At 62.7% G+C, this 15,528-nt stretch overlaps 1 protein-coding gene across 1 annotated transcript in view; it reads right to left on the bottom strand.

Moving 5' to 3' along the window:
* The window catches only part of COL22A1 (collagen type XXII alpha 1 chain), a gene marked incomplete at its 5' end in the record, with an annotated part of 109,237 nt that overhangs the window by 70,477 nt on the left and 23,232 nt on the right, over positions 1 to 15,528 (bottom strand). Inside the window, 11 exons of the mRNA XM_081111084.1 lie at positions 75 to 128; positions 1,461 to 1,505; positions 1,839 to 1,892; positions 2,831 to 2,875; positions 3,776 to 3,829; positions 10,555 to 10,593; positions 11,791 to 11,853; positions 12,599 to 12,643; positions 13,623 to 13,739; positions 14,020 to 14,100; positions 14,813 to 15,088. Coding sequence (XP_080967210.1) covers positions 75 to 128; positions 1,461 to 1,505; positions 1,839 to 1,892; positions 2,831 to 2,875; positions 3,776 to 3,829; positions 10,555 to 10,593; positions 11,791 to 11,853; positions 12,599 to 12,643; positions 13,623 to 13,739; positions 14,020 to 14,100; positions 14,813 to 15,088 — 873 coding nt within the window. The remainder of the gene's footprint in view (positions 1 to 74; positions 129 to 1,460; positions 1,506 to 1,838; positions 1,893 to 2,830; positions 2,876 to 3,775; positions 3,830 to 10,554; positions 10,594 to 11,790; positions 11,854 to 12,598; positions 12,644 to 13,622; positions 13,740 to 14,019; positions 14,101 to 14,812; positions 15,089 to 15,528) is intronic.

Raw genomic sequence — 15,528 nt, 5'->3', positions numbered from 1 at the left:
CGGACAGCACTCCAGCCCCAGCCCACCCTGTCCCCCAACAAAAACCACCCACTACCAGTGCCAAGGCCACCTACCTGCTCCCCTGTCTCCCCAGGCTTCCCGGGGAAGCCGTCCAGGCCGCGCTCCCCCTGGCAAAGAAAGAGAATGAAGAGAGGGCCAGATGCACACCATGGTCAGGGTCACAGAGAGGCAAGCAGAGGCTGAGTGTCCGACTGGATGCGGCTCCACTCTCCCCCGGGCGCCTTCAGCTACAGGACATCCACACACACTCGCCACAGCCCAGCGACTGAGTGCGTTAGGGACCAAGGAGCATGTGCCAAAGGTCAGAGAAACCAGGTTCCTAGCTCTGCTTTTCGTCCCCCGAATCTGTGACCGAGGGGCGGCCACAGAGCCTCTCTGAACCACAGTCTCCTCATGCCCCAGCCACCGTGGGGGTCCTACGAAGGCCCGCGTGGGTGGGGTTCATGCCTCAGGTATTCAGGTCTCAACCCCTCAGCGCTCGGCCCGCTGGCTGCAGCTCCGAGGCTCCGACAGCAGAGGGCGCGCGCACCCCACTTGAAGCCAAACCTCCGAGCCTGTCTTCTGGGCTGAAGTCCTGACAGTTCTGAATTCTGGCTGTTGCTACACACATTTCACATGGGATGGCGTGTGGTGTGTTTTTTCCAGGCCGCTTGCTCCGAAAAGGTGCTATTACCCCTAAGAGGGCGTGGGCTGATGCAAGATGCCCGGCCACGAGGCCGGCAGGCAGTGGCCACGTGGACGGGCGATGATGGCTCCCTCTGGCCCAGCTCTGCGGGGCAGCTGGGCAGGCCGATCTCAAGGGGGGATGGAAACTTCCTTCTTGCGGACATAAGGGATCTGGTTGGCGAGACTATAGACTGCTCTGAGTACCCGTCAGATCCCAGAACCAGGAGAGAGCCCGAGGGGTCCCACGGCCCGGCCTCTGACAGTGGGAACAGGGAGGGGTGAGGGGAAGGGCCTCCGTCACCAGAGCTAGTGCTGGGGTCAGACCTGCCGCCAGGCTGAGCCAGCAGGGCCAGGCTCACACTCCTCCCTCTCCTCCCCTTCTCTGTCTGTCTGTGTGTCTGTCCATGTTCTAAACACATGCCACATGCTGCCCGCACCATTCTCGGGGTTTTACAGGTGGTCATGCTCTTACTGCGCGAGCGGCCTCCTGTGCAGATGAGTCCTCGTGGCCTGAGGGAGTCTGCACTCAGGGAAAATAACCCCCCGGAAGCCACGCTGGGACCCAAGGCAGGCAGGGCCCAAGTCCCTGAGCAGGAGGCCACGGGACATGCCGAGCTTCCTCTCCCAGACCTGACCTGGAGGGGCCCGTGCACCCCACAGGCCTGTGCATACACGCACACACACGCACACACACAAGCACAGCGCAGACGGCCCAGCGCCCTCTTCCTTTTCCCACGGGAACCTGCATTAGTGTGTGGAGCGACCGCACATACCTTTTCTCCTCGGGCTCCCCGCTCCCCTCGCTCTCCCTGGAGACCCTGGGGGTGGGGAGTGGGGGGGAAGGTTAGTCATAACATCTTGGTCCAGCTTCTCCCCCTCAGCCTGCCAGGGGAGGGGCTCCTGGCTGGTCCCCTGGGCGGGGTGACCCAGGGCCTCCCGGCGAGACTGCGACACACCTGGCCCCTGAGCTCATCTGGCCAAGGGCAGGCTCCTGAGTCAGGCCCATGGCCGCCCAGCGCTGCGACCCATCACCGTCACTCCACCGACACGTGCAGGACGGTGGTCCCCGTGGATGGATGGGGGAGGGGGGCTTGTCCAACAGCCTGGGTCTCCCACCCCCGGAGAAGGGGACAGACCAGCATGGTACTTACAGGAGCCCCGACGTGGCCGGGAGGGCCGGGAAGTCCAGGCGGGCCCTGGAACCCCTGTGCGGAGAGTCACAGTTTGTGAGCGGGAAGCAAGGGCAGGCGCCAGGCCATGCTCAGCCACTCCGCGTGGGGGTGCGATCCCTCTGCCCCGCCGCTGCTGCCATGCTGCTCCCCAGGTCCCACCGAGACCCCAGACCACTGCCCCCAAGACCCCCTGCTACCCCCTGCCTGGAGGGCCAGGACTCACCCCCCATCCGCCCAACTGCATGGACTAGCGACCAGTGTGTCTGAGCTCTGATGAGGCCAGTGCGACCATTCCCACTTCCACTTGCCTCCTGACCAGTGCCCCTTGCACTCTGACCTGTGCCCCTTGCACTCTGACCTGTGCCCCGTGCCCCTTGTGCCATGATCGGGCCAGGACATGCGCACGGCTCCCGATGCCCGTGGCAGAGGCCTGCAGCGCTCACTCTGCCACCGGCCCGTGCAGCCTGGCAGGGCCCCAAGGCTCCTCCGTCACCCGCACCATGAATGGCTACAGCCTCTAAGTAACTGATCCGGCCATTTCTATTAGAAGCTACTCAAGTTCAAAGGCGCATTTCCTCAGCAACAGGTGTGCCAGCCTGTGTCCTCTCTGCCTCTGAGATAAATGGAGGACACCGGGAAACCGCGTCGCTGACTTTAGTGGAAACGAGCGACATGGGAAGCCGCCCGGGGCCGTGAGTGGGGAGCATGTACACCGCGCTGCCCGGGGCGTGGAAGGACACGGCCCAGGAGGACCGCACCTCCGTGCTGCTGTGGGAGGGTCCCTGGTCTCTCGTGAAAGGAAGCAGGTAAACGCAGAGCGCGGGGGCTTCATTTTGTAAGAATTTAGGAAAACTCGCCTGTGGACAGACACACACAAGGGAGGGAGGCATCTGGCCCTCCCCCCACCGAAAGCTGTCAGTTTGCCTCAAGCTCGCCCCCTGGGACGCGAGAACACAGCTGCAGCGACTCACCCGCATGCCCACCTCGCCAGGCAGCCCCGGCTCTCCAGGCTCCCCCTGCACACACAGGACAAACAGCATCGTCAGGACCCAGGGGCCTGGGCCCAGCCACACAGGCAGTGCCCACCTGGGGCCCATTCCTGGAGCTCAGGACGCATCGCGGGGCAGGGCAGCCCCGTGGTCAGAGCCCAGGCCCCTCGAGCCTCCTTCTGGGAGCGAAGGAGCTGGCCTTGGCTGGGAGGTGTCACCCACCGCGTCGCCTGCGCTGAGGCTCTCTGAAGGGCAGACGGGCAGTGGGCAGTCGAGCCACGGGGGCGACAGGAGGCTCTCCTCACAGAGGAGCAGGGGGGGTCTGGAGCCTCATGGGGCTCCCCTTTCTCTCCTGTCTCCACCCAGACCTCCCGTCCTCAAGTGCTAAAGGCGGTGGGCTCAGGGGGCTCCCCCGTAGGGCTCCCACACTGAGGCCTGATCACTGTGGCTGGAATGGTGAAGGGAGCCAGGGTGGCACCCAGACCTGGTCTCCGCTGGGTTCTCGGTGGAGAAGGCTGAGCCTGGAGGGGAGACCGCTCTGTCCGGGTCCCGGAGCGGGTTCCCGTGAGGCGGTGGAAGGGGTGCGGCACAGGGAGGCGGGCTGGCCATGCGGGGGACAGTGCTGTGCGGGTCCCACCCCAACTCCTCCAGCTACACATGGGGGTTGTGAGCAAACCCCTCCCCTTGGACCTCCATTTGGTTCCAAGTCTGGGCATTGGGGACACGCCCTCCCGTGAGAACTAACTGAGAAAGTTTCCAAGCGCAGGCAGGCGAGGCCGGAGCCGCCGCCGCTGCCGCTGCTATAACCACAGGCTGCCCTCCAGGTGCCCGGGAAGACGCCTAGCCCTGGCAGAGGCCATCTTAGCGGAGGATAGGGGGTCCTGGCCTGGCGATGCCCTGTGGGGAGGGTGGTAGGAGCACACGTACCCGCACGCCTTTGCTGCCGTCTCTCCCGGGGGGACCGGGCGGGCCCAGGGAACCCTAGGAAGAGAGAGCACAGCGTGAGCACAGGATAGGCAGCGCTGGGACGGGCTCCTGGCATGCCGGCACCAGGGGACAGGCGGGCAGGATGGGCCCAGGTGTGGCTGCTCAGAGGGTACCCCCCCACCCCCTCCCCCACCAGCCTGCACCTGGGCAGCACCTGGGAGAGTGAAAGGCACAGACGCTCCGGCTTCACATGGGAAATGCTGTGCCGGCTCACAGGGTAGCAGGACCCGGAGGTCTGCCTGCAGCTGACGGCGTGGGTGAGAGGAAGGGCCATCTCCCTGCCCTGTGCGCAGCGCGGCCACCCGGCTGCCAGCTCAGGGCCACGCGGAGAGCAGAGCCCGGGCCTGAGGCCACGGGGCCAGACAATTCTTTGTCGGGGCTGCCCTGGCTGTGAGGTGGCCACGGCATCCCCGCTGCCATAACCAAGACTGCCTCCAGATACTGCCAAGGGCCCCTGGGAGGCAAGACGGCCCCTGCTCAGAACCAACCGGCTAGCGCAGGCATTTAATTTACTTCGAAGCTGGGCTGGAGGTCTCCACTGGACCGAGACACACGCAGAAGCTGGTGACCGGCACCCCGAGGGGCAGCGTGGGGTGCAGGGACACCCGGGCCAGGCCGCTCACCTCCCTGCCCCTCCCCGTGCACATTTCCCCAAGGGACCGGGGCCACTTCAAAGCAGGGGCCTCAGGCTCCCGGGCCAGGTCCCGTCCGTCTGATTCCACTCAGGATCCCGCCGAGACCCCCAGCCCAGCCTCCCTGTCCCTTTCCGTGTGATCCGGAGCGAATCGATGCTCCTGTGAGGAGGGGCCGGGGCCGCGGGCAGGGGCTCCCGGAGCCCGAGGGGGGGGCGGCCTTCCTCAGAGCAAGACGAGGAAAGACGGGGACCCACTGGCAAGCACTGCACCCAGGGGGTGTGGAGGGGAGACGTGCTCCTTGGTCCTCGGGGATGCAGGGCCGGTGAGCCCTTTGGATGCCCCCTGTAACCTCTGCCACTGAGCAGAACCAGTGAGGCCCCCGCTGGTCCTGTCTCGGCCGCACCCGTCAAAAGAGTGACGCTAGGGACGGGGCTCCGCCCAAGTGGCTTGAAAGATGCTGTGATGAGGCTTTGCACACAGCGGGACTGGAAACCAGCATCAGTGCGCCATTTCTGGTAAACGATCCAAACCTCTTCCTTCCCCTGTGAAAAGGAAATCGCTCGCCCGGCCGGCGTGGCTCAGGGGTTGAGCGTCGACCTATGAACCAGGAGATTGAGGTTCAATTCCCGGTCAGGGCACAGGCCCAGGTTGTGGGCTCCATCCCCAGTGTGGGGCGTGCAGGAGGAAGCCGATCAGTGATTCTCTCTCATCATTGATGTTTCTCTCCCTCTCCCTCTCCCTTCCTCTCTGAAATCAATAAAAATATGTTAAAAAAAAAATAGAAGGAACCCACTCCGGGTAAGAGGATGACACTAGATAAGCCCGCGAGACCCGTTACGCACGCCCTGTTCACACTGGCGGCTGCGACTCCAAGTCCAGCCCTGAGCCCAAGTCAAAGCCCCGACCTCCCTGTGCACCCACACGCTGCCTCTGTGAGCTCACTGGGAGCCGCCCGGAGAGGGACATCTGGCAGGAAGTGGCTGCCACGCCCAGGTGTCGGAACCAGAGCTCCAGGAATTGGGTGGTTACCTCATTGGGCAAAACACCGAGGAAAGGAGCCAGCACCCGTACTTCTGGCCCATCAACGACCGGGGCCTTTCTCTAAATGTTCACCAAGAGGCTGCTCCTGGCAGGAGGGGTGAGGTGAGCTCGTCACCACCTGGGGGAGCCAGGCCAGCACTTCGGGTGGGGATCGAGAGGCCCTCTGGGCCGCGGTCCTCAGGGGGGGCCTGGCGCCGGCAGCCTCGGACACTGGGGTGCAGCCCAGCAAGCTGCTCTCACAAGCCGCCCAGGCAGTTGGGGCGCTCGGTCAGTGTCTGAGAACCGCTTCTCAGCGCCGCTAAGCGCAGGCTGGGGAGTCCGACAACAGCCCAGGTCCATGCTCGGCCACGTAGACAGACAGGCTCCCTCGCTCCTGCTCACCTGGTTGGTAAGCGTGTAAAGCGGGGACAAGAACCCCCCTAAGCTGAGGCGCGGGTACAGCAGCCCTTATAAACACCGGTGCTGCCCGCATCCTCGGATGCTCGGTGAGCCGTTTCGGATGAACTGAAGAGAGGAAAGGACAGCTCCCCCTGTACGTCAGCCACCTGAATGCACTTTCTAATAACGCCCCCCCCCCCAACCCCCTGGCTTCCTGAGGCTTTGGGAGGTCAAGTCATTTCCCAGCCGGGGGCCGCCCCTGGGGATCAGACCTCACAGATGCGGAGGGCAGAGACGTCATTTGTGTATAAAAAACGAAGCGCCATGCTGCCGAAAGGGTAATTACACTTAACACATATGAGCACTCTCCACAAATATAACTCATTTATTTTCATTGGCTCATTTCATCCTCGTAGCAACCCTCTGGGGCAGCTGACAGTCGCTGGTTTATAGCTGAGAAGAGCGAGGGGTGCAGGGGTGGAGTGACTGCCAAGGACCACGCAGCTGTGAGGGGCAGAGCCCTCGGTCTCCCGGCCCCCCCAGGCCAGCGGCCCAGTCATCCAGCATTCACACCCCACCCATAAATGCTCCCACCTGCAGTGTGCAGCCCTGGGTCCTGGGATGGTCCTGAGTGTCGGACGGAGCTGGGGGAAATGCAGACGTCCCTGTCTGGCTCTGCCTGGGGCTGTGAGGTCCCCTAGACCAGTGGTCGGCAAACTGCGGCTCGAGGGGCACATGCGGCTCTTTGGCCCCTTGAGGGTGGCTCTTCCACAAAATACCATGTGCGGGCGCGCATGTACAGTGCGATTGAAACTTCGTGGCCCATGCGCAGAAGTCGGTATTTTGTGGAAGAGCCACACTTAAGGGGCCAAAGAGCCGCAGTTTGCCGACCACTGCCCTAGACACACAACTTCCCCAATGCATCCTTCAGCACCACGGACAGGATCTGCGGCACCTTTATTATGTATGCCAACTTTTGGCATTTTGCTCACAACCTACAGGCTTTCTGAGGGCGCACAAGCAGCTAACTTATTTTACCCTAAACCCTTTAATTATTATAAAAATAGGAGGCTCTCCACCAGTTATCCAACTCAGTGGCCATGAATAACACACATTAGTGCACAAGCTAAGAATAGGAGCCGGGCGCTGAGGAAGCCGGCCATGACCAGCGAGAAGGGGCCCCAGAGCCAGAGGCAAAGGGCATGAACGGACCTCAGACGTCTCTCACACACACACCTACAGTCGTGTGTCAGGGCCCAGACGCTCTGCAACGCGGCCCTTGGACACAATGAGCTGCTTCCCACTGGGGCCTGGTTTTGAGGGTCAGGGATTCTCAGGTCTGAGCATCACATGGGGAAACTGGGTGAGTGGGGTCCTAGGGTCAGACAGACAGACAGACAGACACGGCCTCTGTCCCCTCCCCCCACCGCTGGGAGTCACTTTTTGGCAGGTGGGTCGTCCCCAATGCCCCTCAAGCCGCCTGCCTTGCCCGAGAGGCGGGACAGTTCGTGGTCCACAGCGTGTGGAGGGCCCAGTGCCATCCAACTTCAAATCAGAGAAGGAAGCGCCGGCCCCCTGGGGGGTGGGGGTGGAATACGTGGGGGCAGCAGCTGCTTTTCTCAGACCTGGGGGCTGGCGGCTCGCTGACAGCCCGCGCCCGCCTCCCCCCAACCCTCCTGAACTTCATCTCTGGCCTGTTTTCCAACTGGCACCGACTTCTTTAGCTTCGTGGAGAGCCAACCCGCAAAGGCCCTCCTATGCGATGGCCTCAGAGCTCAGGCGCCTGCACGAGGCCCTGGCAGCCTCTCGGGTCGTCCAGTTGAAGCTTCCAGAAGGCAGCGAGCATCCTGGGAGGTCGGGGCGGCCTGGGCTGGTGTCAGCAGTGCAGACACCCCTGGCCCCAGCTGTCCCCAGTCGAGGTGATGGCCCCGCTAGAAACGGGAGACAAGCATAAAGGACAAGGAACCGACGCCCGAGTGACCTAAAGCTCTGTCTGCCGGGCGTCCCGGCCCAGTAAATTCAGCTGAGCCTGCGCATCTGCTCGGTGTTTTTTCTGGTGCGCGGCCCTGAGGAGTCTGGGCACAGAATCCATATGGAGCTGTATTTACTGCCGAGTGGGCTGCTGTGGAAATGCTTAAGGCAGGCTTTTGGGTGATTGTTTCTGGGTTTTTTCCTCTAGCGAGTGCTGAAATAAGTTGCTGACCCAAGCACCGCTCTGCGGACGCTCTGCCCCAATTCCGTCCCTCTTGTCTCCAGGGCCTGGGCATCTGCAAGGGGTGGGCCAGATGCTGCGAGGGCCGTGGGGCGGCTCCCGTCCCCCCGCCCCGTGCTGCTCCTTCCCGCTCCAGGGGACCCAGGCTCCTCAGCACTTCCCTCCCTGCCCTGGGCTCCCACTGTCTCCCGGCCCAGCTCGGCTCTAACGTGGGTACCAGCCGCCTTCTCCAAGACAGCACGGGCGGCAGGAAGCACACGGCGACCTCCATCCTCCGTCAGGGCCACGGGAGACCTGGCCCCGGAGAGCCCTGACTCCGCTCGGCAGTGTCGCTCACCAGGACCCACTCCAGGCCGACTTCTGAGCTCCCCTTTTCCCTGCTCGAACTGGCCCGTCTCATGGCAGCCCAACAGCAGGGATTTGCAGCTCCAGCCTCCCACCTTGGACCAGGGGACGGAGCCGCTGTCTCCGGACTCCTAAGCAAAAGCACCGAGTTCGTTCGGTATGAACTAACGTAGCAAAAAGGCGCCTGAGCCCGGCCGGTGTGGCTCAGCGGTTGAGCAGATTTGTACGTGCAGCTACCGTGTGCCAGGGATGACGCCAGGTGCTTCCACAGGCATCATCAACCTCCTACAATCCCCCCCCCCCGCACCCCGACCACAGCCCAGGGGGTCGACGTGCACGGCCCCACTTCACAGAGGAGGAAGCCGAGGCCCAGAGAGGCAGTAACCAAGCTCTCCCAGCCACTGCAGAGCGGGGTCCAGGCCAGGTCTGCCCACCTCCCCCAACCTGGTTTGAGCCCCAAACCAAGGCTCCCCTTGTCCTCCCTCCTCCCAGGGGCCAGGAAAGGAGGCCAACCCAAAAGGCAGGCACTGCCACTCCAGACAGAGGTCACATGGCAGGGGCCCTGCAGAGCCAGCCTGGAGCCTGCGCTCTGGCTGCCCGACACCAGAGGGCGCTGTGGGCCCAGGAAGGCTGCAGCCTCCTCCCTGCAGGCCCTGGTCCCCCAGAGCGGGACCCTGGGATGCACCACAGGAAGCTCCCTGGAAACTGACTGTTTCCTGCCCGCGGGATCTGCGGACCTCACCTCCAGGGATGCACACTGACCCAGTGCCCGCCCCGCAGACCTACACCACATCCTCACTGAGCTGGAAAGAAGGGAGGGGCATGGAGGCCACCCCCCCACCCCGCCCTGCTCTCGGGGGGGCCTGGTCCTCTCAGGGGCTGACGCACACGGTCCCAGGGTAAACTGCACCACAAATACGAAAACGTCACAGCCAGGCCAGTGACATGATGCCCGGACCCACGGCCCCTGTCCCTCCAGTCACCCTCCCGGCCCCACCACTCTGCAAACCACTAAGGAGAAAATGTTTCCGCCAGGAAGCCACTTGCTCAGCCCTGTTCCCGTGTCTTAGTCACAGCGACGGTCTCCCCTCCACGGACTCTGTGGTCGGGGGGACCCGCCCGGCTGCCCGCGTCCTCGGAGGGAGACCAGAGACTCCACAGGAGGAAGCCCCAGGGGCTCAGGCTGCAGGGGGCTCGGGGCCAGGTCTGAGAGCCACGCCTGCCAGGCCTGCGGGCATCGGCGTCCCGCCCCTCATGTCTCAGGCTGGGAAAGCAGCGGCTCAGAGAGGGAGGTGGCACCCCAGTCACCCAGCCGCCCCTCTGTGGCGGGGACAGGACTCGGACTTCGCTGAGAATGCACAGCTGACGGCCGAGAATGTGAGCCGAGGGCAGAGCGAGACGGCCGGTCTGTTCGGCTGCCCATCCTTCCCGCCAGCACCTTCAGCTCTGGGTTCAAAAAGCAGTGCCACAGGCAGGGCTGCGGGCACCGGGGGGGGGGGGGGGGGGCGCGCCTCCGGGCGTCAGGAGCCTAAGGCTGCACGTCCTGAGCTCCGTCAGAACAGACAAGGCAGAGCTGTGCCTGCAGCTCACAGAGACACCCACATGCCGGTCAGAGGACAGGCTGGTGCAGGGGTGGCACCTTGGCACTGCCCAGACCTGGCACCTGCCCTCCAGGGCTCCAGCAGCCCCAGTCCTGACACAGAGGGTCATCTGGGGTCCTGCTCACACCCAAGCTCTGGTTCCGGGCCCGCAGGGAACCTGAGCCCTGGGGCCGGGGGCGGGGCTCTGAACCACATGGAAGCACAGGGTGGCACTGTCAGCCCCGCGTCAGGCGGCTCAGACTCACAAACTCGCAGCAAAGGTGGGCCGGGTGCAAAGCTCACGCTGGGCTGGGGGTCACGCGCTCTCAGACTGCTGTGTCCCCGTGCAGCGGTCACGGTGTGTGCCTGTGCCTTTAACAGGAGGACACACGAGGCCGGTGCCCAGCCCTGGAGACCCCGCCTCTCCCATCACATTCTCACCGGCCACACCTCTCCCAGACCCGAGGCCGTCCTGTCCCAAGCCGCCTCCGCAGCCCTGGGGAGTCCGACAGCGAGGGAGACGCTTACCTTTTCACCCTTTTCTCCGTGGACGAACGGTCCCCGGCCCTGAAAAGGAACGAGCAGAGGTGACGTGGGGCCTGGCATCACGTGGCAGCAGCTCCCGGGGACGGGGGGGGGGGGGGGTGGGACACGGTGGGCACCTCCTCATCACTCTGCCCGGGAGCCTAAGAGATGGCACCGCTGTGCAGGCGACGATTCCCGTGAGCACCATTGCATTCAAGTCCCCCACAGCTCCGCGGCCTGTGCGCTCCCTTCTCCCATGTCAGCTTCAGGGAGCTTTAACCTCACACCCTGTAACTCACATACTTAACGTGCACAATTGGAGGGCTTTCGTTCCTTACCTAGCGGGCACCAATCGCCACGGTCAGCTTGGGGCGTTTCCTCCCTTCAGAAAGTGCCCTGCCTGTCGGGGCCACTCCCCTGCCCCCCGCCCCTGGCCCAGGACAACGCTCGCTGGTCTGTCTCGATGGGCCTCCCTCGTCCCGACATTTCATAGAGGGCGTCCCGTTTAGTGGCGCATGTCCCGGGGAGCTTTCACCTCTCCGTCCTTCAGGGCTTGTACTGTGCTGCCCTGAGGAGGGGTCTCCGTGCTGATCCTGCCTGGGGCTCACTGAGCTTCTACCACGTGTCCATGACTGCTTTTCGCCCACTCGGGACGCCTCACCGCACGTCTGGAACCCTTCGGCTCCCCTCCCTCCTCTCCTCCTGGATTTCCCATCCTGGGCACATGGGGGACACGATGCCTGCCCCCCCCCCCCCGCCCCGACTGTCTCTGAGGCTCTATCCATCTTTCTTCATGGTTTTTCCCTCTGAACTTGGGATGACATCATCTCTATTGATCTAGATTCAAGAATGCGGCTCTCCAGCCTGCGTCCAGCCCACTGTGGGGTCTCTAGTGATTTTCTTCTATGTTTCTGTTACTGTCATTTTAAACTCCAGAATTCCCACTTGGCTCCTTTCCACGACTTCTATCTCTTTTTAATACTCAGAGTCTGATGAGATGTTGTCACATGACCGTCCTGTATTTCTGTGGGAGTGGTTTCCTGTGGTTCTCTGGATGCAGTCAGAACCGTGTGAAATCCACTCCGTGCCCACAGACAGGAACCTGGGCTTCATCGTGAGGGAGGTACGGGACTCGGTGCCTGGCTCCCACCAGGGGCTCTGTGCGTTCCAGGGACAGGCATGACTGGGGCCCCCGGGTTTCCCACCCCAGCCACGCAGAGGAGGGGTGCCCTCACTCACCGAGTCGCCTTTCTCACCCTTGGGTCCCGGAGCCCCGAATGGCCCGGGGCCTCCCCTGTCGCCCTGAGGAGTTGAAACCAGAGATGAAGATCACGTAGGTCCTCCCACAGGGCTCCCCGCACAGGTGCCCACCGCCCGCGTGCCCCACCCGAGGAGCAGCTGATCTTGGCATGGTCCCCTGCCCACCCTGAGTAACTGCCCAGCCTCCTCCTCCAGGAACTAGAACCTCTGAGAAAGCGAGTGGCTGCAAGGAGGTCATGCTTGTCCCTGGGAATGGCCTGGTCCTGCTCTGAGCCCAGGCCCCCAAGGAGCGTTAGAAGCCCCAGGTCTGCCTGGCCGGTGCGGCTCAGTGGCTGAGCGTCAACCTATGAACCGGGAGGTCACAGTTCGAATCCTGGTCAGGGCACAGGCCCGGGTGGCGGGCTCGATCCCCAGTGTGGGGCGTGCAGGAGGCAGCCGATCAGTGACTCTCTCTTGTCATTGATGTTTCTCTCTCCCCATCTCCCTTCCTCTCTGAAATAAAAATACGTTTAAAAAAGCTTTTTAAAAGAAGCCCCAGGTCGAACCCCAGCTCGGCTGGTGCTGAGTCAGGGCTGTGTCCCCCGCCACTCACAATTTCGGGGTGAGAAATGGAGGCGCTGAGCAGGGGCCCAGAGGTCCTTAACCTCACACCGCTGCTTTCTCCGTCCATCCCACCCAGCCGGGAGCCACGCCTGCGGGACAGGGACCGAGCGCCGGCTTCTTTCTCACAGGGAGAGCACGCCGAGGCTGCCCGGCCCCAGAGCCACCCCTCGGGCCCAGGACTGACCTTCGGGCCGGGCAGTCCCACGGGGCCACTGGAGCCCTTTTCTCCCTGAAGGGAAAAGGAGGAAGGGCACGAGTAAGGCTGTGTGTTAACTCCTCCCCTGCTCCCTGCACAAGGGGCCTCTCCACCCCGGGAGCCATAGCCAGTCTCTGTGAGCCGCGCGCTGAGGATCTCCAAGTGCGTCCCTCCAAGCGGCTGCATCCGCGCGGTCCAGGTCTGTCTCCTTCCTCCCTGGCAGCGTCACCGAGCACCTCCGGGTGCCGCTCGGCTGGGAGGGGCAGGCACAGCCACAGACTAGACCGCAGGCCAAGGCCCGGGGCTGTGGGTCCGTGAGCCTCATGGAGACCCTGCCCAGCACGATTCCTCTTTTGTCATCTTGGTGCTGCTTGTGTCTGTGATGCCCAGCAGTGGACAGTGTTTTGTTTAGTGTTTTCTTACCCAAAGGGCCAAGGGTCCACAGAAAAGCAGAACAGACGGCCGCCCGGGCACTCGATGACACACTGAATCCAGGTAATGGATGCGGTGTGTTCACAGACGCGCACTCGTTTTTAAAATTAGAACAAGATCCATAAAAATCTATTCATCTACGCACTGAGGTTACCGAGTCCGGCTAATTAAAGAAACGTGGAGAAGAAAGGGACGAGGGCCCACAGAGCACAGCCACACCCCACCACGGCCCTTCTCAGTCCGATTCACAAACCAAGTCCTGCTTGGCTTGGCTGCCCGCGAGGGCAGGGGATGCGGGTGGGGCCGGGACCCCGCGGGAACCCCTCACTGACTTCGGGAAAATGCCCTCGGAGCTGAGTGAGGGGCCCCGTCCTGGCGTGCACACGACCGAGGAGTGAGAGGTCCAAGGAGCAAGAACACTTCCCTGACCCGAGAGTCACGGGCGCCTGGGAGCCTCAGGCCCTGGCAGAACACGTGCATGATGGGAAATTCCCACCTCCATGGCCGGGCCTGCGGGCCAGCCTGCCCGCTCGGCTCTGGGGCTGCCGGCTGAGGCCTGAGATGGGGCTGCAGGAGGTACCTTCTCTCCGGCTGGGCAGGAGCAGTTGATGGTCTTCAAGAACCCGACCTGCTCGCTGCCGGCGGTGGGTGGTGGCGGGGGCAGGGGCGGGGGCTCGGTCCTCACGATCACCTGGCACTGGAGGGAAACCCGGGCGGGTCGGCACCTGCTTCTCACCCAGCGCCACCCCCGTCAGGCTCCGCCTGGAGCCTCCTCAACCCGGACAGACCTCACGGCCTGCTCGCCCCACTGCACCAGGAGTCGGGTCCCTAGCAATGATTCCGGACCCCCTGCCAGGTCCCCTTCTAATGGTGGGCGTCCCCTGAACCCCAACTGCCCCTCCCCAGGCATGGACACCCCCCCTTCTGGAGGCTCAGGACCCATTTCCTCCCGGCCTCTCTGTGCAAGGATGGCTCACCGGGCCCGAGGGGATGTCACAGCACGTCTCCAGCTCCGCGTGGCGTGAGTCGCAGTAAATCACGATTCGCTGCAAGTCAAACTGAAAGAGAGCCAGGGCGAGGGGGCGTCCTGGAACCGGGACCCTGCCAGGGTGTGCACCCGACAGGACTGGTCAGGGACACGCCTAGCATCTGTGCAGTTTACTGAGCGATCCCACCTCAACGAAGCAAAAAACAAACTGTCTGTTTATCGAGTTAGTTTAGCCTCGCCGCCGAGACCAAGCTGCTTTATTTACAACGTAACAACCATCTAGACGTTTCAAAGGCATTATGAAAATCAAATCGGGTTATACGTTTAGTACCTGAACCAAAGTAGGGACACGTATTAGTAAAGTGAACAAACAGTAGGGTTATTCTATATCACATAAGCATGTACAACTAAACTACAACTATACTGTTTGCCAGTCCTAAGTAGTTAGTACGCATACGGGCTATATGCTATAGTGTTTTTTAAATAGACATGTAGAGAGATACAGATATAGATATAGATATGCAGATAAACGTACCCTGCCAGTGCTGAGCTCAGTGCCTGGCACACAATAGGTGCCCAATACAGATGTGATCAATGATTGACTGAATGGCTGGCTGATTGAATGAATGAGTGATTGAGTGAGTGAGTGAGTGAGTGATGTGACCTTGGGCTCCCACATGGCAGTTCTGAGTCGGGGTCCTCCCTTCTAAGATGGAGCGAGGCGATGACTCGACAGATGATACAGGCAGGTGTGGGGGGCATGGGGAGCACCTGGTACTCACGTCGATGGGCACGCTGTCGTAGAGGCGCTTGCCGATCACCGTCTTGCCCTGGATGTCGATGTTCTCCCTCTCCTCGATGGGCAGCGTCTGCACCAGCGCGCAGTCGATGTACAGGGAGACGTTCTGGGCCTGGATGCTCAGCGCCAGCTTGTGCCAGTCCCGGTCAAAGAGGTCGTTGACCCGGGTGCCGCGGAAGACCACCCTGACGGCGTCCTTCACAGCGCCCACAGCGTTGTACTCGACGGCCTTGTTCTCGCCGTCCAGGCGGATGGAGACCTGGGGGGAGACCATGGGACTGAGTGGGAGGGGCCTTCCTCTCCAGGCCCAGGGAGCCTGAGGCACATTTCAATTCCCTGCCGGCATGCTACTGTTGGGGTGGAAACCTGGAAAACCACACACCCTGACTGATAACCCAACACGTAATGCAATACGCCTTCTAGTTCCTGAAACTGGCTTCACAGGTTGGAGCCCCGTGTCCTCGGCCATCTGGGCTCTGGAGAACCTGGGGCTCCCCTCCAGGTTTCCATTCTTCCAGCAAGTGCAGATCGGGGGCCGGGGAGGGTGGTGGACCCGAGGCCTGAGCCTACCAGCACGGGCTGGGCCCCGGCGGCGCTTCACGGCTCAGACCCATCGCAAATCCGTTGGTTTTACCTTCATCCACCGAGGCGGGCCGCGTCCCCACAGGTACTCTCCCTACCGGCGGCCAGTCAGCGTCA

The sequence above is a fragment of the Myotis nattereri genome (assembly GCF_964212035.1).
Source record: "Myotis nattereri genome assembly, chromosome: 17".
In the NCBI taxonomy this organism is placed as follows: Eukaryota; Metazoa; Chordata; class Mammalia; order Chiroptera; family Vespertilionidae; genus Myotis; species Myotis nattereri.
The sequence above is the reverse complement of the archived record's forward strand: the minus strand, read 5'-3'. Positions and strand labels throughout refer to the sequence as shown.